This window comes from Otolemur garnettii, unplaced genomic scaffold (assembly GCF_000181295.1).
Source record: "Otolemur garnettii isolate 467f Iridium unplaced genomic scaffold, OtoGar3 scaffold00048, whole genome shotgun sequence".
NCBI lineage: Eukaryota > Metazoa > Chordata > Mammalia > Primates > Galagidae > Otolemur > Otolemur garnettii.
In genome coordinates, this window is record NW_003852443.1 from 11244996 (window position 1) to 11270062 (window position 25067).

The following is a 25067-nucleotide window of genomic DNA, read 5'->3' on the forward strand; positions in this document are numbered from 1 at the left end:
AGGGGCTGTCACTGAGTTAGAGAGGAATGATTTCAAATTTGTTCACATTTCAGCTGGGCAAGAGAGCACTGGAAAACACCTTGTAGGGAGTTTGTAAATGAAAAAAGGACTTAGGAACAGGCTGGGAGATGCTGCCAGACGGCTGTGTATTGGAGCCCAGTATAGTTTGGACTCTGGGTCCACCTGCTGGTGCAGTTTTTCTTCAGCTTCGGTTTCACTGTTATTCACCGTGTACGGCTCACGTTTCCAACAATGGGCCCAGAGGCAAAGTCTGATGTGGGTTTTCTGAGTAAAAGTGGAAGAGGGGATAATTAATCATGAAGGCAGTTCTTGGTGGGTGGGGATGAGAGCCTGGAAGCTCCCTGAGTGCTTTTTCAATTTGTTAAGGACACAAGATACTCAGCCCTGAGGTAGAGAATATCTGTGGTTACAGGACACTAGGGCCAGTGGGGCCCTTTGCCTCACCCTCACAGCCAAAACAATGGGCAGATGCCTGGTTGAGCTGTGGCTAGGGTGACCAGACATCCCGCTTTTGGCTGGTCAGTCCCGCTTTTCAACAATTTGTCCCACGTCCCGCGGCGTTTTAAAAAAGTCCCGATTTTTGGAAAGAATGCACGAACAGGTGGGAGAACAGGAAGGGAATATATGGTTTTCGGCTGCCATGTGGCTATTTCGCCAGAATATGAGTTTTACATTTCTGTTAATTTTATAATGTTAAACTGTAATAATAACAAATAATTGCTGAGACATGATTATCAAGAACTACTTATCAAAGTTTGCATTGTTGTCAGGCCCTGCCCTGCCCTGTCCCCTGCCCTGCCCCCACCCCCGCCATGTTGTCCAGCCTTACCGATGTTAAAATCTGGTCACCCTAGCTGTGGCCCCTCCATGGCCCTTGCATCCTTCCTCCCTCTTTCTCATGATATTCCTTCATGGACCCTGTGGACAGAGGAGAGCCTGCCTGGGCAGCTCTACACTCGCTGCTATGTCTGCCATGGCCTTCCACCAGGGCTCCTCTCTTGCCCCGGACTTACACAGGCCACTGGATCAGCTGAGTTTAATTTCTGCTTCCTAGATTTCTCATGCTTCCTTTTCCAGCTTAAAGGACCAGTACTTTTCCCTACCTGTGCCTGGTGGTATCATATCTGGGCTTCCTGTGGCTGTGCCTCGTAACTCCACAATATACCCAGGATGATGTCAAACAGTTTGAGGTTATTGCTTAGGGATTAGATCGCTGCTAGAAACATTGATAAATCCCTTTGGGGTTGCTACACACAGATCTCCCTAGCTGTCAGTACCATGGCATGGCCCATCCTGACAGGTTAGAGGTTGCTAATTAGAGAACAGTGATGCTGTGGCCCAGGCCCCTAAGTCTGACCAATTTCATTCAAAGGGCAATCTGAGTCCCAATCAACTTTCTTAGAAACATAGTTTTAGGTTTAATTAAATTTAGCAAATGGCACAGATCTTAAATACAGAGGTTGGAGAATTAGTGGTAGTTATATGGGCACACATCTCCACAAAAATTCTCCAACCTCTATGTTTAAGATGTATCCACCCCACAGATATTGGGGTTTGAGAATATGAGTCAATTAGAGCTGATTTCCATGTTTAGGGAGACTAGTCATTCTCAAACTTTAGTGTGCATCAGAATCACCTAGAGGGCTTTTAAACATAGATTGTTGTTCCCAAGTGACATTGATGCTGCTGGTTCAGGGACTACACTTACAGAATCCCAGCGCTCAGATTGCCAGCAAGCATTAGTTAGGCTGCCTCCTATTTATAATCATACAAAGAAAGAAAGCCCATTAGCAGAACAATTTTAATAAAAATCATTGAGTCCCATATTTAACCCAGGGTCTTTAAATTTGGCCTTCATTTGTCTCACCCAGAATCTTTTGACCAGGTGTCTGTTGCCAGAAAAGTAGTCAACAAAGTTATAAGCATGGAGTGGATCAGTGCATTGCCTTTTTGAGACCACTTTCCAGCGAGTTAATCAGTGCTGAGTACCCAAAGAGCTTGAAAAGATCAATATGCTTTTAAAGACTGGAAGACTCATCATACCCTTTTCACAGTCCTAAAAGTGTATGGGTAAATTGCTCTGCGACCCACAGAAGGGAGATTAATGAGGCAGCTTTTACAATAAAAAAAAAAGCTGCCTCTATTTGGTTAAACAAGCTGTATTTAATTTAGATTTTCTGTATTACAAGATTACTTTTTTCCCACTCTAAACATATATAGAGTGGCAGCTCCATAGTTGACTACCTCCCTACATCGATCACCTCCTTAAGTTGACCTAGTTTTCACAGTAAGCCTGGTTCCTCATGTTGCATACCTGTATGCTGACCAGTTTCTTACAGTCCTTTGGGTGGTCCACTTATACAGCTGATACTGTATATCAAAGTGTCCATGGGCTATTTTTCACTGTTATTTGAATCTATAATGTCCAGGAAATAGATTTTTTAAACAAGAGCCTTTTGACACACTATCTCTCCACATAAATATATTTTTTTCCTTTTTTAAAAGCAGCATGGAGGTGGGGCCGCTTTGGAGAACAACGTGCTTTGGCTTTTACCAGCACCACGCTCTAACCAACTGAGCCAACCAGCCAGCTTGCTTTTTGCTTTTAAGATAAAAGTAAACCACTTTCACTGTCGAATGAATACACCCTGTTCTGATCCCCCTGATTCATTGTAATTCTGGTGTGTTTGTTTAGTGTGGGCTTGTCTAGCCAGTGGTTGTTCTGGGAAGAGTCTGGCCGCTCTTTCTCTAGAAACAAAACGCACTTGCAGAGGGATTTGCACTGTCAGCTCTGCCTTCTATGTTTCCGGGCCTGAGGGGAAGTGACCACAATGAAAACTACAACCAGATGGAGTCCATAGTCTTCCTCTTATCCAGGGGCAGGACTCGTGCTTCTTCTGAGTCTTTCCCTGGTTGGGGCCACAGGTATCAGCAATAGTGAGAGTAGGCTCAACCCTAACCACGTGGGCACAGTCCTGAAGATAGCTGCTCGGGACAATTGGTCCTGGAAGCTGGTGGCGCTTCTTTCCATTCCCACAGGGTCCGCAGGGTAAAAGGCAAAAGGCAGCGGCTTCTGTTGTTTAAAAATAGCAACTCATCAGTCTAGTGTTTGGTTATCCCCCTTTAAATCTAAACAAAATCTCCCCAAAAGTCACGTATTTTTAGAATAAAACAAAACAGAGCAGGCCTGTATGATCTGTCTACCTCCCATTTGGGATTCCTTGTTAATGTGTCCCCCAACTGACATTCACCCCTCTCCTCTGGGGGTCAGGAGCTTGCAGCTTGGGGAAGCGCGGGCTCCATCACCAGCCAGCCGTCACTGGTAAAGGGCATGTCCGCACGGAGCAGGAGTCTGCGCCCTTCCCCTCGGGGCTGTGGGAGCGTGTGGGATGAAGTCTATTCCTTTCCACAGGACACCACTTCAGGGACTTGAAGATCGTTGTTCTGTGTACCTTGTGTCTTGTGTTACTCAGAACACGCATTCTGAAGGCTCTCCACTGTTCCTCAAATGACAGGTTGCAACGCCCTCACCTTCTCCTCACCCTCCCCCAGCGGCCCTCCAGCCTGTCAAAGTGCGGAACATGTGCTCTTTACTTGATGAGGTGCTGAGCAGAGGACTCAAGGACTGTAATCTTCCTGAATTAGGATGCATTATTTCCAGCAGTGCCGTCGATCCTTGCAAGTGTCACGATGGTTTGCCATTCTACTAACTCAAAATGAACTTGCGGTCAAGCTAACTCCATGCCAGCCCCCAAGCTCAGGGTCTTTATTACGTGAACTTCTGTAAAACCATCTTATGTCCATTTATTTGAGCCAGAGTACAGGACTTTGAGTTTGTCCGGTTAAATAAGAAAACAACTATTTCTCAGGGAAGGTAGGCATTTCACATAGCAACTGAGTAACGGAGCTTCTGGCATGTCATTCCTTGATAGTCTAGCCCAATCTATTTCAATTTCAACTCTATCATTCAAAAATTATATTTAAAAAGTACTAGCACAAAAACAAAACAAAAATTTAAAAAAACACTTGCACGTATCAGGTATTAAGTGCTTTTTTTTTTTTTTTTTTTGAGACAGAGTCTCACTATGTCACCCTAGATAGAGTGCTACAGTGTCACAGCTCGCAGCAACCTCAAACTCTTGGGCTTAAGCGATTCTCTGCCCTCAGCCTCCCACGTAACTGGGACTACAGGCGCCTGCCACAAGCCTGGCTATTTTTGGTTGCAGTTGTCACAGTTGTTTAACAACTGTGCCCTACCCACTGAGCTATGGGAGCCACCCAACTGTGCCTGCGCCCTACCTAATGAGCTATGGGAGCCACCCATTAAGTGATTTCTGTAAATTAATTCAGATAATCCTCTCAAGAGCTTTCTAAAGCAAATCCTGTGATCATCCACATTTTAAGGTAAAGACACAAAGAAGTTAACCACATGCCTGAGATTGCACAGCTGATAGATGGCAAAACCAGGATTCAGACCAGTCAGTCTGGTCTCAGAAGAGGTATACTCAAATTATGACTCTCAAAGCAACATTTCCAGTCTTCTGTGATCTATGGATTTTATACAAACTTCTTTTATTTTTCAGAGGATAGTCGTTTATTTAGGTAGCACCTCTGATTCTCGGGACTTACACAGACTTACATCTGTGTATAAACAGATGAGGGGAAAGTTACGCACAAAGTGATTTCATTTACAAGGGACAGAAATAGGATTCAAACTAGATTAAGCCAAAAGGGGGATTTATTAGCTCATGTCTAAAATAAGGAACAAATTTTGGTTCAGAGGCAGTAAGCTCTAGAACCAAAGATACTGTGGAAAGCAGATGGGTGGGATTTGTAAGTAGAAGACAAGAGAAAGCCTGCCTTTCATAAAACCATAAAATCAGCTGAGGGGCTAAGCTCACCAAGCCCACCAGGACATAAGCAGGGCAGCTATGGGGATCCAAGGAGCCTGAGATTAACTCACAGGCAGCTTTGCTAGAATAAAGCAACGCTAATCATTTTTTTCTCTCCTTGTTTTCCTCCACTCAAGATAGTGAAATACCATAGCACACTTATTAGAATAGCTAGAATTAAAACAACTGAACATACCCAAACCATCATACACCATTGATGGAAATGTAAAATTGCACAACCATTGTGCAAAACAGCTTAGTTGTTTCTTAAAAAGTTAGAGATGAATTTATTATCTGACTCGACTATCCTACTACTAGGTATTTGTGCGGGAGAAATGGAAACAAGTGTGCATACTAAGACTTGTACATGAATGTTCATAGCACTTTGTTCATGATAGCCCTGAACCGCAATCAACCAAATGCCCTTGAGAAGGGGAAGGTATAAGCGACTGTGTGTCCCCAAAGTTGCCTCCAACATCACCATACAAAAAAAAGAGAAATTATAGCTAAGTAACTTTTATTTACAAAATACTTATGACAATATTTTACAAAATATTTATAAAATATCCTCCATGTGTTGACCAACTCTTTGTAAAATTTTATAATGAATATTTTGTATTAAAGGTACATTTAGTACAATTTCCCAGTTTCCCTATGTGGGGTGACTTTTGGGATGCCCTATAGTATTTTCATACAATAAGATACTACTCAGCAATAAAAAGGTGTGAACTACTGATCTGTAGAATGACACGGACAGGTGTCACAATGCTTACACTGAACGCAAGAAGCCAGACAAAAAAGATTATGGCCAGGTGTGGTGCTCACGCCTGTGATCCTCGCATTCTGGGAGGCCAAAGTGGGTGGATTGCTTGAGCTCAGGAGTTGAGACCAGCCTGAACAAGAGCGAGACCCCCCCCATCCATCTCTACTAAAAATAGAAAAACTAGCCAGGCGTAGAGACAGGTGCCTATAGTCCTGCTACTTGGGAGGCTGAGACAAGAAGATCACTTAAGCCCAAGAGTTTGCGGTTGCTGTGAGCTACAATGCCACAGCACTTTAGCCTGGGGCAACGGAATGAGACTTTGTCTCAAAATAAATAAATAAATAAATAAATGTCTTTGGGGTATACAGCATTTTGTTAATGGTTTCATCTATGTACAACTGAACACATTCTCACAAGGGAAACTAGTGTAAATCAATCAGTAAGAATTTTTATGTTTGTAAGAACATTAGAAATCATCTAGTTCAATTGTGACATTTAGTCTACAGTGATTGGCTAGATTTTTTTCTTTCTTTGAAAAATTATGATACAATTAATTAATTAAAAAATTATCTTGTCGGGCAATGACACATTCCCTCCAAATAAATCCCAACAACAAGCTTGTCCGATTTTTTTATTTGTTTGAGTAGTTTCTACTTTTACAATCTCCAATTTACCCAGTCTAGAGCCACTGTTTCCTCACAGGGAAAAAAGGATGGGCAAGATGTGCTTGTCACTTCTTTGATGATGCCTTTTTATTTCTTTTCTTTCCTTTTTGAACATGGGAAACCTTTAGTTTAAAAACTTTCTGGGTGATTTAAAAAATATTTAACTAACAAAGTTTGTATATATTCAAGGTATACAACGTGGTGGTTTGATATGTGGATACATGACATAGTGATTACCACAATCAAATTAAACAACACACCCACCTGCACCCATGCTGCACCTTAGATACCCAGAACTTGTTCATCTTATAATCGAAAGTTTGTGCCCTTTGACCAATAGCTGTTTCTTCACCAAGTTCAGGTCAAGGATTTCCTACACCTGATTGCTCCATGATGGCTCCCGTCCTCCTGGCATTCATGAACCATGAGAATAATTGTGTTTGTCTGGTCCTATTTTTCCACTTGCTTTTTAACCGGTAAGGAAAAGCAACACAACATACAACCAAGAAGAATTTCCAACAATCAGATAAACATTATTTAAACAGTAAATGATTGTCAAAGTATTTTAAGCAATCCAAAAAATAAGATACCTGTGTTTATTTTGATAGCAGTTTGGGCAAAAGTTTCACTTTATTTTTCTATTAAATTTTTGGGATAACTGGCTAACGCTTTATAAAAGTTCTAAAGAGAATTCTAAAGCGTACCTTGCTCAAAAATTGATTTCAGATTAAAACCATGAAGGTACTGGAATTCAGGGATATGTTCTTATATGGGTTACGTTCTTTCATGGCACATGCTCAGTGCATACCCTTTATTCCTTTGGTAACAGCCCTTTCTCTACACACCCCTTTAGGAGGAGTCTCACACGCCCTGGCCACAGCTCACTTGTCAGGGGATGAGAGTTTGGGAGGGGATGCGTATTTGACCCTGGATTAGCCAACTCACTAGATGGACTGTGGGAGTCAGCATTTTCCCCCACGAATTGAAATTGGGGCACAGAGATGCTAGTCTACTTATCAGTGGTACTGAAACTGTGGTGGACATGTGTAGGATAAACAATTTATCAGAGAACAAGAGAGAAGAATGAAGCAGTTACTTACAGAGAAGCAGAAAGGAGAGAGCAGGCCAGCTCAGAGAGATGGATAAAGATAAGAAGCTGCTTTGATTCTGAACAATGTTACATTTCTCAGTTTCCATATCGAATGCAGCCCGAGTTCTAGTTTAAATCACATGTACTATAATGCACTTCTCCTTTTTTTCTTCTTCTTCTTTTTTTTTTTTTTTTTGAGACAGAGTTTCATTTGGTGCCCTTGGTAGAGTTCTGTGCCATTGTAGCTCACAGCAACTTCAAACTCTTGGGCTCAAGTGATTCTCTTACCTCAGCCTCCCGAGTAGGTGGGACTATAGTTGCCCACCACAACACTTGGCTATTTTTTAGAGACCAGTTCCTGCTGTTGCTCTGGCTGGTCTTGAACTTCTGAGCTCAGGCAATCCACCCACCTCAGCCTCCCAGAGTGCTGGGATTACAGGTGTGCACCACCACACCTAGCTGCATTTCTCCATTGTTATGCCAACTTTTATTACTTGCAAATAAAAATGTCTAGACAGAAGCAATAATTTTGACAAAATACTTTCTAAGTATGATGTTACAAGTAAAATCCCTAAAGGAAAAGTTTTAGAAATATCTGTCCTCATAAAAATTAAAAATTTATTTACCTGGCTTGGCGCCTGTAGCTCAGTGGTTAGGGCGCCAGTCACATTCACTGGGGCTGGCAGGTTTGAACCTGGCCCAGGCCTGCCAAACAATAATGACAACCACAACAACAAAAAAAAATAGCTGAGCATTGTGACAGGTGCCGTAGTCCCAGCTACTTGGGAGGCTGAGGTAAGAGAATTGCTTAAGCCCAAGAGTTGAAGGTTGCTGTGAGCTGTGACACCACAGCACTCTACCAGGGAGACTCTGTCTCCAAAAAAAAAAAAAATATATATATATATATATATTTATCTAAAAGTCATAAGCAGCATTAAACTAAAAAAAAATTGGGGACAGAGAGTAGATATGACAAAGAGCTACATTCTTAATATCATTGAAAATCCATAAGAAAACATAAGTATTCTAACAGAAAAATTCTCCTCTGGACATACCATCCTGAATGTGCCCGATCTCATCTAATGAAAAAATCAGCAAAGGTCTTAAATAGGCCATTCCCAATAGAAGAAATGCAAACAACCAATTTATATGTATATAAAATGTTCAGGTGCGAGATAAACAATGAAGCAATTACATAATAACGTTTTGATCAATGAGAGCCCCTTCTAGTACAGTGGTCCCCTAAGATTATAATACTGTATTTTTACTCTATCTTTTCTATCTTTAGTTGTGTTTAGATACATAAATACCATGGTGTTAGAATTGTCTGCAGTACTCAGTACAGTCACATGCTGTACAGGCTTGTGGCCTAGGAGCACTAGGTTATATCATATTGCCTAGGTGTGTAGTGGGCTACCCCAGTCCAGGTTTGTGTGGACATACTCCATGGTGTTCCCACCACAGCAAAGTCACTAAGGACACATTTCTTAGAATGTATCCCTTTCGTTAAGTGACATATGACTAGTCTTACTTTTTTTTTGAGATAGAGTCTCAAGCTGTTGCTCTGGGTAGAGTGACGTGGTGTCATAGCTCATAGCAACCTCCAATTCTTGGGCTCAAGTGATCTTCTTGCCTCAGTTTTTCTATTTTTTTTTTTTTTTTTTTAGTAGAGACATGGTCTCACTTTTTGCTCAGGCTGGTCTCAAACCTACAGCTCAAGCTATCCACCTGCCTCAGCCTTCCAGAGTGCTAGGATTATAGGCATGAGCCACCATACCACCCCCTCACCCTGCTTTTTTTTCCAGACAGGTTCTTACTTTGTCTCTTGGGCCAGAGTGCATTGGCATCATCACAGCTCATTCAAACTCCCAGGCTCAAGGAATCCTCCTGCCCCAGCCTCCAGAGCATGTATGACTAACTTGTCTATTTTTTGTAGAGATGAGGGTCTTGCTCATGCTCAGGTGCGTATCAAAACTCCTGGCCACAAGCAATCCTACCACCGCACGTTCTGAAAATGCTAAAATTACTGGTGTGAGCCACCACGCCTGGCCTGTGTTTTTTCTTAATGCAGCAGACAGGGGTGCCTTTAAAGTCATACGTGGGGACACATCACTCCTCTACTCAAATCCCCTCAGTAGCTCTCTGTCTCACCTAGAGAAAGGTACAATCCTCAGAACCGTGGGGCAGACCCCATGGCAGCACTAACCTCACTGCTGCTTGCTTGACCCCCAACTCCCCTGCTCCAGCCTCCTCCATCCTGGCTGGTTGCTGTTGCTGGTACACACAGTGTGCTTCCACCTCCAGAGCTCAACCCCTGATGTTTCCTCTGCCAGAAACGCTCTTCCCCCAGGCATTTCCGTGCCCTTTTCCTTTACCTCCTTCCAGTCTTTACTGAAAAGTCACTTTCTTGGGGAGGCCTTCCCTAACCATGGTACTTAAAATGAATGCCCCTCACTCCGCCGCTGCCCCCTCTTGTTTCATGTGTCTCCAAAGCATTTACCGCCTTCTAGTGGACAACACAGCTTATTTGTTTCTTGTCTGTCTCATCACACATAGAATACCAGCTCCACAAGGGCAGAGACTTATACCCAGACCTGAGTAGATAGCCAGGCACACAGCAGGCACTCAATGAACATTGGTTGAATGAAGGAATGAAAACAGGATAAAATCATTGTTGGGCACAGTCTGGGAAATAGTTACTTCCACATACTGTTGATGAGAATGTAAATTGGTGCAATGTTTCTGAAGGATAACGTGGCAATAGGGATTGAAGTCTTAAAATGTATAGCTCTTGTGTAACATCAATTTTACTTTGAGAAATTTATCAGAAATAAATAACATATTAGTTAGAACACTCTGGGTTGCAAATAACAAGAAGCCACTTGAGCTAGCTTAAGTAATAATGGTGGAGTGATTTATTACGCTACATCGTAAGCCATGTTACAAAGAAAGAAAGGAGGAATACATTATGTGGGGCATTTAGACAGCTCTGCCACACCCGCTGTCCTAAGTCAGTCTTCCCAGGAAACAGATGGAGAGAGAGATTTGCATGCAGAAAGTTTACTGGACAGTGTTCTTTGAATCATTACCTTAAGAGATTGAGGAAGCAGGATTGGGCAAGGGGGTACAGGATTGGCCTAGGATGCAGTTACAGTCAATGCCATAGCCAACCCCATGGAGAGCTCTGGTCTTCTTCTCTACCAAGGCAAGGAGCCCAGACATTTATACTCACATAATACCAATCACTGGATATAGGTTGCCCCTGGAAAGGGTATGTGACATTGATTCAAGAGGGTCCTTTAGTCCAAGGGCAAGTTCTAGCAAGTGACTTAGCTATGAGCCACCAGTAATGAACACTTCTGGGGGTAAAGGTACTTTGGTCCTGAAAGGGAGGCTCTGGGCAGCCCCCTGCAGATCCAAAAGAAAGTTTTGTTTCCTTCAGGGCTTAGAATAATTGGAAATAGACACCTACATGCTGTCAGGGCTCATCCTGACGCTCCTCTCTCAGTCTGGACTACTTTCTAAGTTTCTTATTCCTCATGGTCAAAGCTTATTTCTATCAACCCCAATTTAAACATTCAGCTTCATCCTCAGAGAGAGGGTAACTGAATAGTCCTGCTTGGGTCACTGTTCATCCATGGACCTGCCAAACAACTGTACTAGAGGGTGAGGTTACATGGTACTGACATGGTGACACCTGTTGTAATCACTTGTAGGAGGCAGAAAAAGGGGCAAATCCATGCTTGCATGTGCCACATCTACAAAGTCAGAGAAAAAAAAGTCAACGCACATAAAGTAAAATGTTAACCTGTTAATTTTTGGTAGAGGAATTAACAATAGTTTTCTCTTTCCTCTTTTTTGTTTTACATATATATCCTTGTAATTGTTCTATGTAGAATAAGAATATTTTAGTAATAGCTAACAGGTTGTTTTTTTTTAAGTAGTCTGGTATTTTGCATAAAAAGGGCCACTAGTTACAGAAAGATTATTCATATTAAGGAAATGTTCTGGGAACTGGTATGAAAAAATAATCTGACTTGACTTTGCAAATCTCATTCCACTGAACTGCAAACAAACTAAACAATGAAAAGTCAAATGCTCATCTGTTATAATTAACCTTCCTACATCCTGGTGCTCCTTAATCCTCCATCATGAGACCACGCGGTAAGTACAAACTTCTAACAAAACCATCCATTTTGCTTTGGTCAAAATGTAGGCCGGAACAGGGCAATGTGAACCATTGACCAGAATGTTATTGATATCCTAGCGTGTGCCCCACCTGGAGGGCCGGCACAGCAGCAGCCTGCTTGCAATCACTGCGTTAGCCTTCACATTTACACAAGCATGTTCATCCATTCGGTCAGGGCAGGTTTGCTGAGCCCCTCTATGCTGGGAAACATAAAGAGAAACACAGCAGAACCACACTCTGAATGTGCTAAGGATCCAGTAGGAGCAATGGAAGAATGTGTATGTGGGTGTATGTATAAAATACATTTTAGCACATATACTAAATAGTTGTAATAAAATATATACAACATAAAATGCACTAAGATCCGTACTTGAAGAGTCCTCTGGGAGTTAATAAAAGAAAAAGGATGAGTTACTTCTGGGTGGGGTGGCTTCATGGAAAATTTCAGTTTAAATGAAATCTCAGTTCAACCATATCCTTATAAATATACTATATATTTTATATATCTACAAAAAGGGAGTTTTAACTAAGCATCTGCACTAACTTCTTATCACCTATACTGTCAGGGGCTATACAGGTTTGCAACGGAAAAGGAGGCTCTACAGATCTGGTATTAAATATTTTCTTTTTTTTTTTTTTTTTTGTGTGAGACAGAGTTTTAATCTGTCACCCTGGGCAGAGTGCCATGGCATCATAGTTCACAGCAACCTCAAGCTCCTTGGCTCAAGCGATTCTCTTATCTCAGCCTCCCCAGTAGCTGAGACTACAGGCTCTGGCCATAACACCCAGCTACTTACTCTATTTTTAGTAGAGATGGGATCTCACTCTTGCTCAGGGTGGTCTGGAACTCCTAAACTCAGGCAATCTACCTGCCTCGGGCTCCCAAAGTGCTGGGATTACAGTTGTGAGCCATGGTGTCCAACCCCTAGCATTAAGTATTTTCATTTAAATAAAACTCCAAGTCACAGCTTTGGGATAGGCAAAAGAAGGGTAGAGTTTTAAGGCCCTGAGGGTCTAGGAGAATGGAAAGGACTATAGACTGCCGTCAAGGCTGACTCCCTTACTCCAACACATGCCCTGGTCTGACCTGGATCCCCCAAGACAAACGAACGCCAGTGCCTTTCTAAAGGAAATTGTCCTGCACAAAGAAATAAGCTGAAAAAATGAATTAACTGTTTCATCAAGTAATGAGATAAAAAATGTGCGTCAAATGGTAGAAAACACATTGTTTCCCATTATAGTTGGGATGGGGGAGAAGGCTATTTGAGCTAAGGAATGTGGAGAGACAAACTTAATATACTGAGGACAGAAAAAGTGTGGAAAACAGGCATTGCCATGCTAAGAGCGGCCTTTTCTCATTCTGATGTTTTCTTCTTTGGGTTGGGGCTAGCCGTGCATTTTCCCCTGCCTCTGGAGGTTATCTTTTTCTAATTTGCATTGTTCCTCAGAAGAAACACAGGAAACACAGGAAGACATTCCCTAAGACAGCTGGCTTCCCTTCACAGCTCAAGAGGTACCGGGCGCTTCAATCATTTTTAAAGCCTACAAATCCGACTGAACCACAGCTCGGAATGAAAGGAGTGTTCATTAGTCACTCACGGATACGATAAACACTCAACAGGAGGTTGTCTATTCCACCTTAGATTGGAAGTTGCAAACCTTACTTTTCAGTAAAATAAATGTCATCCTGTCACTCATGTGCTAAAGAATCTATTATCTCGTAATTCCTGGGCAGGGAATGTCTGCGTGTTCCTATGGCACAGGCAGTCCAGGACAGGCAGGGTCTAAGGACCCCCTTGCCTTCTTTCTCTCCCTCTCTCTGTTTAGCCAGTGTCTCCTGCCAGTCACCATCATCCAGAGAGCTTTCTGGGCAAGAGCTGCGGGTTGACTCTCCTGCAGCATTTTTAATTTCATTGTATTCTAATTACATACTGTCCCTCAATTGGTCTGTTCATAACATATGTTAAAATGTTATGTCAAAGCACTTTGCAAAATGCTGTGTTCGTAACAAGTATTTTGTAAATACAGGTTGTTTGCTTTTTTCCTTATATTTCATCTTTTTTGTATGTCTGAACTTTTGGTATATCATCATCACCAATAAATGTTTTGTCAAATGAATATAAATGTTAAATTTCTAAACTGAAATCAAATCAGAGCATCAACTCTAAACTCAATTTTTTTTAATAGCAAAATATTTATGGTATTAGGCTTTTACAATAAAGGCTACTCAATGAGCAAACTATCCCAATGTATAGGAATATACCAATGATAAAAAATTGTCTTTGACTACATCTTTTTCTATAGAAAGATGGTGTGCAGGAGAGTTGGAAGTCCGGGATTCCAAAATCTACCCTATGAGGTAGCTGTGAGGTTCGGATGAAAGATTGTATGCAAAGCATTTCACACAATTTCTAGCATTCATTTTAAGCAGGGGACAAAATTTATTAGAATAATGTTTGGGTTATCTTTCTTACCATTTTATCCTCTCACTTAACAACAAGCCAGATTTCTCAGCTTTGTGACAGTATAGCATTGACATAGATAGTGGGCAGAGAGAGAATAGATTGGAGAGGCAGGAAGATAGAAAGGAATCTTCTTGCTGTGATGATTCTTGGATCCCCTTTCTAGCAAAGAATTTAGATAATATTTGAAGGCTAAAGAATGGAAACAGAGGCTCGGCGCCTGTAGCTCAACCGGCTAAGGTGCCAGCCACGTACACCTAAGGTGGTGGGTTCAAATCCAGCTCGGACCTGCCAGGCAACAATGACAGCTGCAACCAAAAAATTGCTGGGCATTGTGGCGGGCGCCTGTGGTCCCAGCTGCTTGGGAGGTGGAGGCAGGAGACTCGCTTGAGCCCAGGAGTTGGAGGTTGCTGTGAGCTGTGATGCCACGGTTCTCTGCCCAGGGGGACAGCTTGAGGCTCTGTCTCAAAAAAAAAAAAAAAAAAAGAATGGAAACAGAAACTAGGAGAGCAATTTACAAAATAAGAAATAGGAATGGAGGAGAAATGAGGAAAGCCACATGGTTATGGGAGAAAATGTGGAGGGTTTGAGAGTGCCTTGCTCCAGCTCAGCTGTGGGGTACGGCAGAAAGGAGGAGGGCATGTTAAGAAGATTTCATGTGCGGCCTAACTTGGATACCCTCTAACAGTCTTTGTGAAATGCAAGGTAAGGCTATAGTTCTTCTTAAATTATTTTTGCTAGATGGATATTTGTTCAGAATGCAACTCTACGCAGAGAGTAGGCCATTTGGGGTCCTGCATTCTATTGATTTTATGGTAAATATAGTTATTAGCCAGTTTTTGACATAATTAATACTTGCCCATCCATGTATATCAATTTATGTAAGAGTCCTTCTATAAAGCCTACCAGTTCATCACATACAACCAAACTGGGAATTTCATTTGAAGCTCAACTGGAAATTCTAATATATATATATATATATATATACACAAAATAACTTGCCTGATGTATCAATGTGCCAATTACATTTTTGAAAGAGATTTCAATTATTTTGAAATTGAAAAATAGGGCAAAACAAATGGCTCATTTAATGAAAAAAATCCAATTGTTTGGTTGGCATTGCACAGTAGACAAATGCATTTTATTAAGCAATTTATTACACTTTTAGTTTCCAACTGGTTATGTTGGTGATGCCACCATAACTGCAAATAGTCTGGGAAGCAAATATGAAGTTAAAAGAGGTCGGCATCACTGTGACATTTGAGAAGAGATTGTTTCATAAAAAGAGAAGTTGGCACAAGGCCTGGGTCCCTGTCTCTAGAGAAAAACTGGTTTTTACTGAATATGGAGGAAGTCAACCCACAGAAGGGAAGAAAAACATTTGATGAAATGTCCACTCTGTGCTTTATTTAGTCCTTGGGATGACTGTCCCAGGCAGACATGTGCTAGTGGCCTGCACAGCCCCTCCCCTCTCTCTTCCTCCTGGTGTAGCCTGGTTTTTCTGTGGGAAGTTCACCTCAGCTAAGAGGTTTGAGAAGATTAATCCACTCAGGTGCAGGGCAACCCATGACTGGCTTGCACCAATCCCCTCCTCCAGCAACAGTGATGAGTTGGGGAGAGGCATATAACCCAATTCAGGCCAATGAGAAAGAGAGTTCCAGGGGTATGGAATGCTCGAAGACTCTCTCTCTCCTCTTAGAGGGGAAGGTGGAATGATGTACATAAGTTCTGCAGCTATTTTGCTACTTAAAGGCGAGAGTCTGGAGATGCATGAGTTGGGGAGCCCTGTGGCATACAAAGGTAGTGATCAGAGAAATGGAGAGACAAGGTTCTTGCGGGGACATTCTTTGTGCTGTTGGATCAGCCTTTGCTGACACTCACCCTGATTCTAGGCGTTTCCATTACAGAGTAAATACATTCTCTTTGTTTAAGCCAATTTGACTTACGTTTTCTGACAATTGCAACCGAAAGGTTGCAAAGTGATACAGCAGGTACCTCCATTTTACAGAAGAAACTGAAATCCAGAAAGATTTAAATCTGCCCCAAATCGCACGGGTAGTGAGGGGTGAAGCCAAATTTGAATCCAGGTCTTTCTGACTACCAGTGCTTTTTAAAGGTATTCTGTGGCATTGTAGTAGATAACAGATGACAAGGATGAGCTTTACTTTAAGGGTATAATGTGTCTCATTAGCTTATCACAATTGTGTGTGTGTGTGTGTGTGTGAGAGAGAGAGAGAGAGAGAAAGAGACAGAGAACGTACTCAACAATTTTCTAATAACTCAAGAATTTGTTCCTGGAAAACAGGGCAATTTAATAAAATGTGAGGCTAGAGTTTTACATAATGAATCCAAATTCCTAGTTGCCTCAAGTACTTGTAGAAAGCAATCAGGTTTCAGACAACATAATAAGCATCATCTCTGCAGTGTGACCTTCTATATCTGGCCCCAAACTTACCTGTCTAGAAGAGGCTACCTGCCAAGCCTCTTCTACTACCAAATTGTCCTGCCTGCAATTCTTCTCTCACGGTCTCCCACCTCTATGCCCTTCCCTCTTATTTAAACTCCACCTCTCTCTCCCCTTCTTTTTTATGTTTACCTCATTCCTGTTCAGACCTCAAAGCACAGCTTCATCCATCATGAAGCCTTCATTCATTTCATCAGCTGGAAATAACTTCTCTGAACTCCCACAATATGCAATCTGTGGCCTCCTGTGGCCTTTGTCATTGTTCTATTTGTAAGTCTGATCTACCCCCAGGGAGTGCACATTTTTTTTTAGATCTGAATACATTTGATTCATCTTTGTCTCCTTTGCCAAAATCCAGCATGATGCCTGGTATATCATAGGTGCTCAGCAAATATTTGTTGAACAGATGAAGGCTGGATGGATGAATTCTAATTTATGCATTGTCCCAAATGTCTGATGCAGGTCCTATTTTATAGCAGGAAACAAGTTTTGAGCCTCGATTGTGATTTTAATCATGGAAATTCACTTCTTTCCTTTTCAGCCTTGTCATTAATTGTGTAATTCTCACCCAGAATCCATAGCTATTTTGCCGATTTATAACTCACAATGTAATCAACTTGAATAAGTCATCCTCATTGCGGACACCCACATCAACAGAAAAACCATGGCCATGTTAGGGGGATTTGATTTGTAGCCAAATCCCCTTAACCCTCTTGAAAACTACATCTGGCAGAAATCCAAAAGCTCAAGTTAAATAGACATTTATTCACACTGTGCATTAGATATGCCTGGTGACCTCAGAAAAATACACTTGAATAAAAATGCTGGCTTAAAGTACTATAATATGATTGTAGTTCAGAACAAAAACTTTTACTTGAAAGCACTCATAATCATTGTACTTATATTTAATGTGTATTTGAAAATGTATTTGTCTTTCAGTCTATAAAAAATACTTTAAAAATATCTGCTATTTTTCTTGCCAGGATGTAAGTATTCTTTTAAAATATGTATTCAAAACAAATACAAAAGAGTTCCTTTTACCACCACCCCACCCCCAACTTTGTTGGCCACTCCAAATGAGTGGCCCTTCTGACATTAGGTCAAAATACATTTTATCACAAAATTTAAAAAATAGGACTGTGGGTTTTGGAAGATTTTAACCTAGGTTTCATGGTAATACCTATGGTTCCACTGTCTCTTGAACTAAGATTTCCTCTGGGTGCTGAGCAGAAACTCATTTGTCCTAGATCAAGGATGGAAAAACCTTCTTATCATTTCAATTTTGAATTCTAGTTTCTCTTCCCTTCACATCAACACGCACATACAGCCCAGAGCTTCTACAAACATAATTTCTGTTCACTTTTGAAGTGATCTAATAAGGACTGACCAGTTTCCTCAGTAACATGAAATTCCTAATCTGTGCCTAACCAGACGGCACAGACGCCCTTCCTTACATCTGTGCCTTCCCTTGGTCATAATTTTAGTCCAACTATCTTTTGCTACTACAGCAAGAACTGTGTAGGAGAACTGATTAAGTTTCTGATATTTCAAGAAGGTTTCTTATACATTTTTCAAATTGAGTTTTATGTCATTTTTTAGGCCGGATATTACTTCTATAAATATAATTTAGGCACCCTCTGGTGGTCAATAGAACACAATTAATTCTCCTCAACATTAGTTTGAGTTATTTAAACTTAAAGGCCAGTTTTATGGTTCATAAACTATATATATATATAGTTTTATTGTCTGAATTCTCATGCTGGAGAAAAATGTTGGGCCGCACCTATGGCTCAAGGAGTAGGGTGCCGGCCCCATATACTGGAGTTGGCGGGTTCAAACCCAGCCCCAGTCAAAACCTGCAAAAAAAAAAAAGAAAGAAAGAAAAATGTTGCCTTAGTCACTTGTGTGCATCTGGCTTTGTCCTGTGAAAGTGCTATTTACAAATCATGAAATGCCATACAAATATCAGGTAAGGTATTAATTCAGGAAGTCTGAGATTAAAGAGAAGGAGGAAACAAAACTCATCTGGATTAAGGAAAACATTATGAAAAACAGAACAAATACACTTTGAACAAATTCAACAATGGGAAAAAAACACTTCAACTGGTAACATAAATACAGGATAGAGAGAATGTCGCATATTGTGAATATTTAAATAATTGTAATATTTTTAATCAGTATAACTCAGGAGTAGAAAGTGTTTTCATCACATTAGCAGAAATACACTACTTTTTCCTTCAAAAGCAAACTTCTGTACTATTTTGGGAACTGTGCTAATAGCACTGGTGTTCCTAGTGTTTAAAGCTGCATCGACATGATAAAGTGCTATAATTTTAACTTGTTATTGTGAGGCAAAGACTGCCTCATTCATTTCTGCTTCATTCAAAACTGAGGAACAAATCCATGTTTACCAATAGGAATAAAGCTAAATGGGTAACAAAAAGAGAACTCCAAACACTTGAGATAAGTCATTAGTTGAAAACATAGAAAAACAATTTTAAAGGGTTATGTTTAGTCAACAAACCTTAAATAAAAATGAGAAACTTTTTTTTTTTTTTTTGAGACAGAGCCTCAAGCTGTCCTCCTGGGTAAAGTGCCGAGGCATCACAGCTCACAGCAACCTCCGACTCCTGGGCTCAAGCGAGTCTCCTGCCTCAGCCTCCCAAGTAGCTGGGACCACAGGCGCCTGCCACAACGCCTGGCTATTTTTTGGTTGCAGCCATCATTGTTGTCTGGCAGGCCCGGGCTGGATTTGAACCCGCCACCTTGGGTGTACATGGCTGGCGCCTTAGCCACTTGAGCCACAGGCGCCGAACCGAGAAACTGTTTTATTAGATTTAAAATGAATTGTTCAGTGCATACTTCTAATTTTAATCCTATTAAATCTGAAAAGGTTGCTTTCTTATGATAAATATAACATATTACTATAACATACTGGAGATGAAACAGCAGTACTAACACTTTAATAAAATATGACTTCTTCATTGCACTAGGTATTTATCAGCACCTTAAACACACTGAAGATTCAAATACAAACATCATCCATTTTAACATAATTTAGGTAAGATTTTAAAATCGTGGAATGACAGATAAACCTAATAAGGACATTAGAGACAACTTAGTATCATCTTTTTCCTTTTATAAAGGAAGAAGATAAGAACTAGAAAGGGGAAAATGTATGTCTAAAAATCTAAGAACTAGTTAGCAATGAGCAAACAAATCTAGCCCTTCTGTGTGCTTTCCCATTAAGTACAAAATTAAATCTTTGAATGAGAACATAAATGTTTTGAAAAGTCAATTCATTCTTCGTCCCTTTTTATAAACAATCTAAGTCACCACCCATAATAATCACCTCCAAGTTGTTGACGCCCTTCCTTACATTGAATCTGTAGCTGAAAGGCTCTGGCTTCATTTTCAGCCAAGTGAGAAAAGAAGCACAATCTATTCATCGCTGAAGAAATGTGCTACAATAAAAAGCAATATCACTTTCGGGACAGGAAGTTTGATCAAGTATGGAGCGCATTTTGTTAGAGTATCAGACCCTTTGGAAGTCAGTTGAAAGGAATGACTTGTAGAAAGCCAGACGCTTTAAAGGAAAACATGGCAACATTCACACAGCATTGTTTGGAACAGTACCCTAAAAACAGCGGTGTATGTGTGTTCATGCATGTGCTGGGCCAGAGTACCAAGGATTATAGAGAAGTCCTCTACAAGGACTTGGGAGAGGAGGAGGAGTTTGTGCTGAGCCTATCCTTGGGATTCAGCTGTGTGTCTGGCCATAACTAGAGAGTGCACAGCTGGTCCAGTGACCAACGCATGGCTGTAGCATGGGAGGGTGTATGTTAACACCAGGCAGATAATTTCCCTCTGATTCACCCCCAGGACAACCCATCAAGGCACAGAGAGGCACCGACAAGCTTAGCTGTGTGGCATTGCTCTGCTCTAATAAAGCTTAACAAAGAAGAGAAAAGGCACTTTTCCTCTCAGATGGGGTGGAGACATAGTTCTGAGTTAGAAGGGCATGTTAATAAAGACTTCTGGGAACAAAAATACAACTCCCCAAACTTTAAGAAGTCCCCCCCCAAATGCAAAATGGCTGAGGACAAAATACTCTCCTTGCTACTCTGCTTCTAAATACTAAACAGATTGTTCTTTTCAAATTCAAACCATGCAACCTCTAACTTGGTGGGGGATGGACGGTGGGGAAGGCGGTGGGGATAACACTAGAAGTGTAAGATTTTCCTATTAGTTCTGCCAGTAAATAGGTCCACACATTGGGGGAAATCTTTTAACCATTGGCCAGTTTTCTTATCTGTAAATTGAGGAAGTTTGGTAGCTTCCTGTTTGAAATTTGATGAGTCTATGTGAAAGGTAAATTTTTCTTTTAAATTATAGAGGCAAGAACTTTCTGAGATTACAAAAGATCCTGGGGACTAACATTGGGCCTCATAATAGTCCTAATCTCCTTGAAAGTGTGTGAAAAAATTTTGGTGTGTATATGTACGTAAGCACTACTCCAGGAAAAGGGACAATATTTTCCTTAGAGCCTCAAAGGGCCATTAGGTCCCCCCAGATACAGAGGACCACAGTGGAGACAGTATATGAATCTTTAGTTCCTGATTTGTCTGACTGCCCAGCAGATTAGCAGCTATCTTTACGTGCTTATAATATCTGTCCCACAAAGCCGCCTTGACTTTCTCATTTATCTTCATGAGCTGTCTGTAATTTTTCATGAGCATAAAAGGCTGTTCAAAATCAAGAGTCCTTTTTCATTAAAGATTTAAAATTTTGAGGATTTCCAAATTTATTTTTATATTAGTGGCTAAAGGAGAGCTACTTTACGTTAGAAAATTTCAAACATGTACCGTCAAAGACTTATTTGTCCATTCCTGTTGAATTGTTTTATCATTTCTTTCTTCTTGAATTAACTGACTTGAAACAAAAGGCTTGGCTCCTCCTTCCAGCCAGCTTTTCTTCTTCTGATGCTTGAGTCAGCTGTGAAATAATGATGATGAATTAACTGTGTTCTATCTGGAGTACAGCAATAATTCTCACTTTTGTGACAATTTGATCTCTATACATTACATAGAAGATATGGATATAATATTATTAAGAATTAGTTGAAAATTAGAAAGAGGAAGATGACACCAGCGAACCTGAGGAACTAAAAGAGGAAAGATGAAATGTAGAAAGAAATGGAGGAAACCAAAAGAAGATCTACATGATTAGCTACCAAAATAGTGTCACATCCCTAAGCGGAGAAAGAAAAAGAAGGAATTTCTTAAACAGGGAACGAATACAGCAAGTAAAGAATAAGGACTTTTTGAATACATTAAATGAAAATAACAAAAAAATCATAATTGAGTTTTTCAAGAACATCTTTTGGTTGATAATCTCCAGGCGTTACGTGATTCCTCATTAACCAAGGCAAAGACCAGGTCAGGAGAGAACATCACAGAACGATGTCGCCAGTGATTATCACATAAATACAAAAAGCTCAGGAGAACAATCTGCTATGGAAATGCTTTTTTTTTTTCCTGAGACTATATTAAAAGAGGTAAAATTGTGAAGGGAAGAAAATTAGGCTTAAGCATCGATCTCTTATTAAATTATTTAAAGTAATCCCAGATGCTTAAGTGACTCCTGTTTGCATATATGACAATCGGATCAGAACTATGAGTAGCGCTAAGTCCACTTGGAAAGAAAGCAACACCCCGTAGCTCAGGTGCTCTCCGGGCTCCCTGCCCGAATCCCGCAGCTTCAGCTCGCCAGCTCCAGTCCCAGTAACCCCGAGGGCGCCAGGAGGACGCCCTCATCCTCAGGCGCACCGGCCCCCAGATGACCCTGCCCGGGGGCTGCATTCACGGAGCATCCTCCCGTGACTCTTCCTTTTTGAAGCAACAGCTCAATTTTCTCCTCTGCGCGCCTCTTCAAATCCCATTCAAGAAAAAGCCTGGGATTTCAACTAAAACGCACGCCGCCTCCGCCCCATCCCATCTCGGCTCCCGCCGCCGCACTCACTGGGGGCGCGGGCAGCTCCCCACCGCCGGCGAGGGAGGGCGCGCCCCCGCGCCCCCGCGCGCGCCCGTTGCCATGGGAACGCACTCGGCCGGGCGGCCCGAGGGAAAGGCGGGAGGCGGCCGAGCTCGTGGGAGACGCTATCGCAAGATGGCGTCTGCGCGGCCGCGGGGTGCGGAGTGAGCGCTCCCCTCCGGGGGCTCCGCGAGGCTGCTCCTCTCCCCGCCGCGGCCGCCGCCACTGCGGCGCCGCCTCTGCGCCTGCCATTGCGCCGCAGCCAAGCCTCCTGCCTCGCAGGTACCGCCGCTTGCGCGCACGCTCCTGGTTGTAGCCAGATGGCAGCGACAAGTGCCGGCTAGCGCGGGGCTAGCGGGGCTCCCCCGGGCAGGGTGCGCCCGACACTAACGCGTGAATAACTTTTTCTTGCAGCGGCCCCCCTGCATCCCGGCCTGCAGCCTCCCCGGGCGCCGGCGCTCCCGCCACGCCCCTCCGGCCCCCCACTCCCTCGGAGGTGCGTGCGCGTCGGGCCGATGCGGTGATCTCTGGCCCGCCCGGGAGGAGCGCGTGGACCGGCGGCCGGCGGCGAGCGGGCGGAGAGCGCCGTTACAATGGCCCTGACCCTGTTCGGTAAGTCCTGCGGTCTCCCCGCGTCGCCGCAGGTGGGCCGCGCCCTGGGGCTCGGGGGCGGGGGGCTGCGGGCCCGGGCACCTGGGAGGGGGCGCGGCGCTCGGTGTCGGGCGCCGGTCCGGGGCTGCAGAGTCCAGGCGCCCCGGGCGCCGGGCTAGCTCCCTCGCGCCTCTCCCATTGTTTCCTCTCCAGGCAGGGCCGATGGGCGTGTGCTCCCCTGGCCAGTTCTGGGCTGGGAGGCTCTGAGGTCCTGGGTGTTTTGAAAACGCACGGCAATTCTCTAAGATGCCAACTTGGGAGCGAAGTTAGCTGGTTGTTTCCAGACTTACCTTTCCCAAGTCGGTAAATAAGGTTCCTGGAAAGTTTGTTTATTTTGAACGCGATTATCTGTGCATCCTCAACCTTCTTGGAATTGCCCAATGTGTGTTGCTTCCTGTTGGATTGTTGGGGGATTTTTTTCGACTCAGTATGATCCGTTGGGAACAAGAATGAATTGTGAACTTAATATTGGTTAAAATTGAAAATGTTTGAGCTAACGATGAGAGGACACAGAAGAAAGTTGATTACTGGAGGATAACTGTAATCTCAGGAGAATATCTTTGAGTGTTCACTAGGGGAAAAAATGATATTTTTCTGATGTAATTACTGCAACACTGTAGTTTCTGGGTAAGACTTCAAGGTGTGTTTTCCTCCTGAGTCTGCAGTGACAGTGAGTTGGGAAGGACTGAAAAGATACATTGTTTGTTTTTTCAAAACCAGACTGTGGTGCACACTTAAAGAAATCTCAGTTATGTGAAAATTAAGGTGTTCAAAGTAGTCCACTTTTCAGAGAAGCGAAGCACAATGGTAAGTAACTGATAGCTGTAAGTACCCTAAGTTATTCATAGAATCAAGTTTCCAATTGAGTTTTAATTAGGTCTTTTGATCAAGCACGTTAGAGGTATCATATACCTCAAATGGTTTTTGATTGTAAATACCTCAGAGTGAATTAAGCTTCTGGAACCAAAGTGTTACTAATATAGCCATCTTATTTTATGTATTAAACATAGACCCTAAGAAATTATTTCCCAAGGTCACATGGCTCTGGCCTGGCAAAACTGAGCCTAGAATACATTTTGCCAGGCTTCTCCCTGGGTCTATGTTTACTATGCCAAATACACTACTAGAAGTGGCATTTCTTACTTAGTGTTGGTTGTCTATAGGTACTTCCAAAGAACAGTTGATTCTTTTCGTTTTTCCCCAATACCTTGTACCCAATCTACATGACTTAATATAAGCATTTTCCTTAAATGTGGACTTTTTTTTGATACAAAGTTAAACAATGTTGGAAGGCTCTACCATAGTTGATATTTTTCTTTGAAGAAGCTGTTATATCTTAATATGTAACAGTAAGATTTCCAGAAATAGGTTCCTCTTGAAAACTCTTTCTGACTAAATACATTTTCCTTCCTAAAGAAATATTCTGCATTTTCCAGGTTTGTTTTTAAAACTAAGATTTATAAGTCAACTACTTTTAGAATACTGACTTTCCTGACAAGTAAAAAGGGAAGTAATGACAAGTAAATTGGGAAGAGAATGCTCCTTTTTAAAAAGATTCCTAATTACAAATCTTTTAACTACTGAGGTGAAGATGAGGATGGGAGCAGCGTGGAATTCAACCTGTAGCAGAAAGTAAGAGAAACTACTTCTACCTCTCAGAATGAATTGTATTTAAAAAATTTTAAAGTCCACTTGTGGCAAGATAGAAATTAGCCCATAATATTCAATTTGTTGAATTGTGAACATTTCTGTATCATAAAGCAAATTACAGTTGCTTACAGAAGCTATTTGTTAAGCAGTGATACAACAGCAGTTGTTTTTTTTTTTTTTTTTTTTT

At 41.9% G+C, this 25067-nt stretch overlaps 1 protein-coding gene across 3 annotated transcripts in view; it reads left to right on the plus strand.

Moving 5' to 3' along the window:
• The first annotated feature begins 22696 nt into the window (after positions 1-22696).
• The window catches only part of CHN1 (chimerin 1), a 202860-nt gene continuing 200489 nt past the window's right edge, over positions 22697-25067 (plus strand). Inside the window, exons 1-2 of one of the 3 annotated variants that reach the window (XM_012806197.2) lie at positions 22697-22861; positions 22994-23191. In XM_012806197.2, the coding sequence (XP_012661651.1) occupies positions 23173-23191 (19 nt within the window). In that variant the 5' untranslated portion in view covers positions 22697-22861; positions 22994-23172. Of the gene's footprint in view, positions 23192-25067 lie in introns of all 3 variants that reach the window. The other 2 variants (XM_003791504.2, XM_023514174.1) reach the window with 2 other exon arrangements.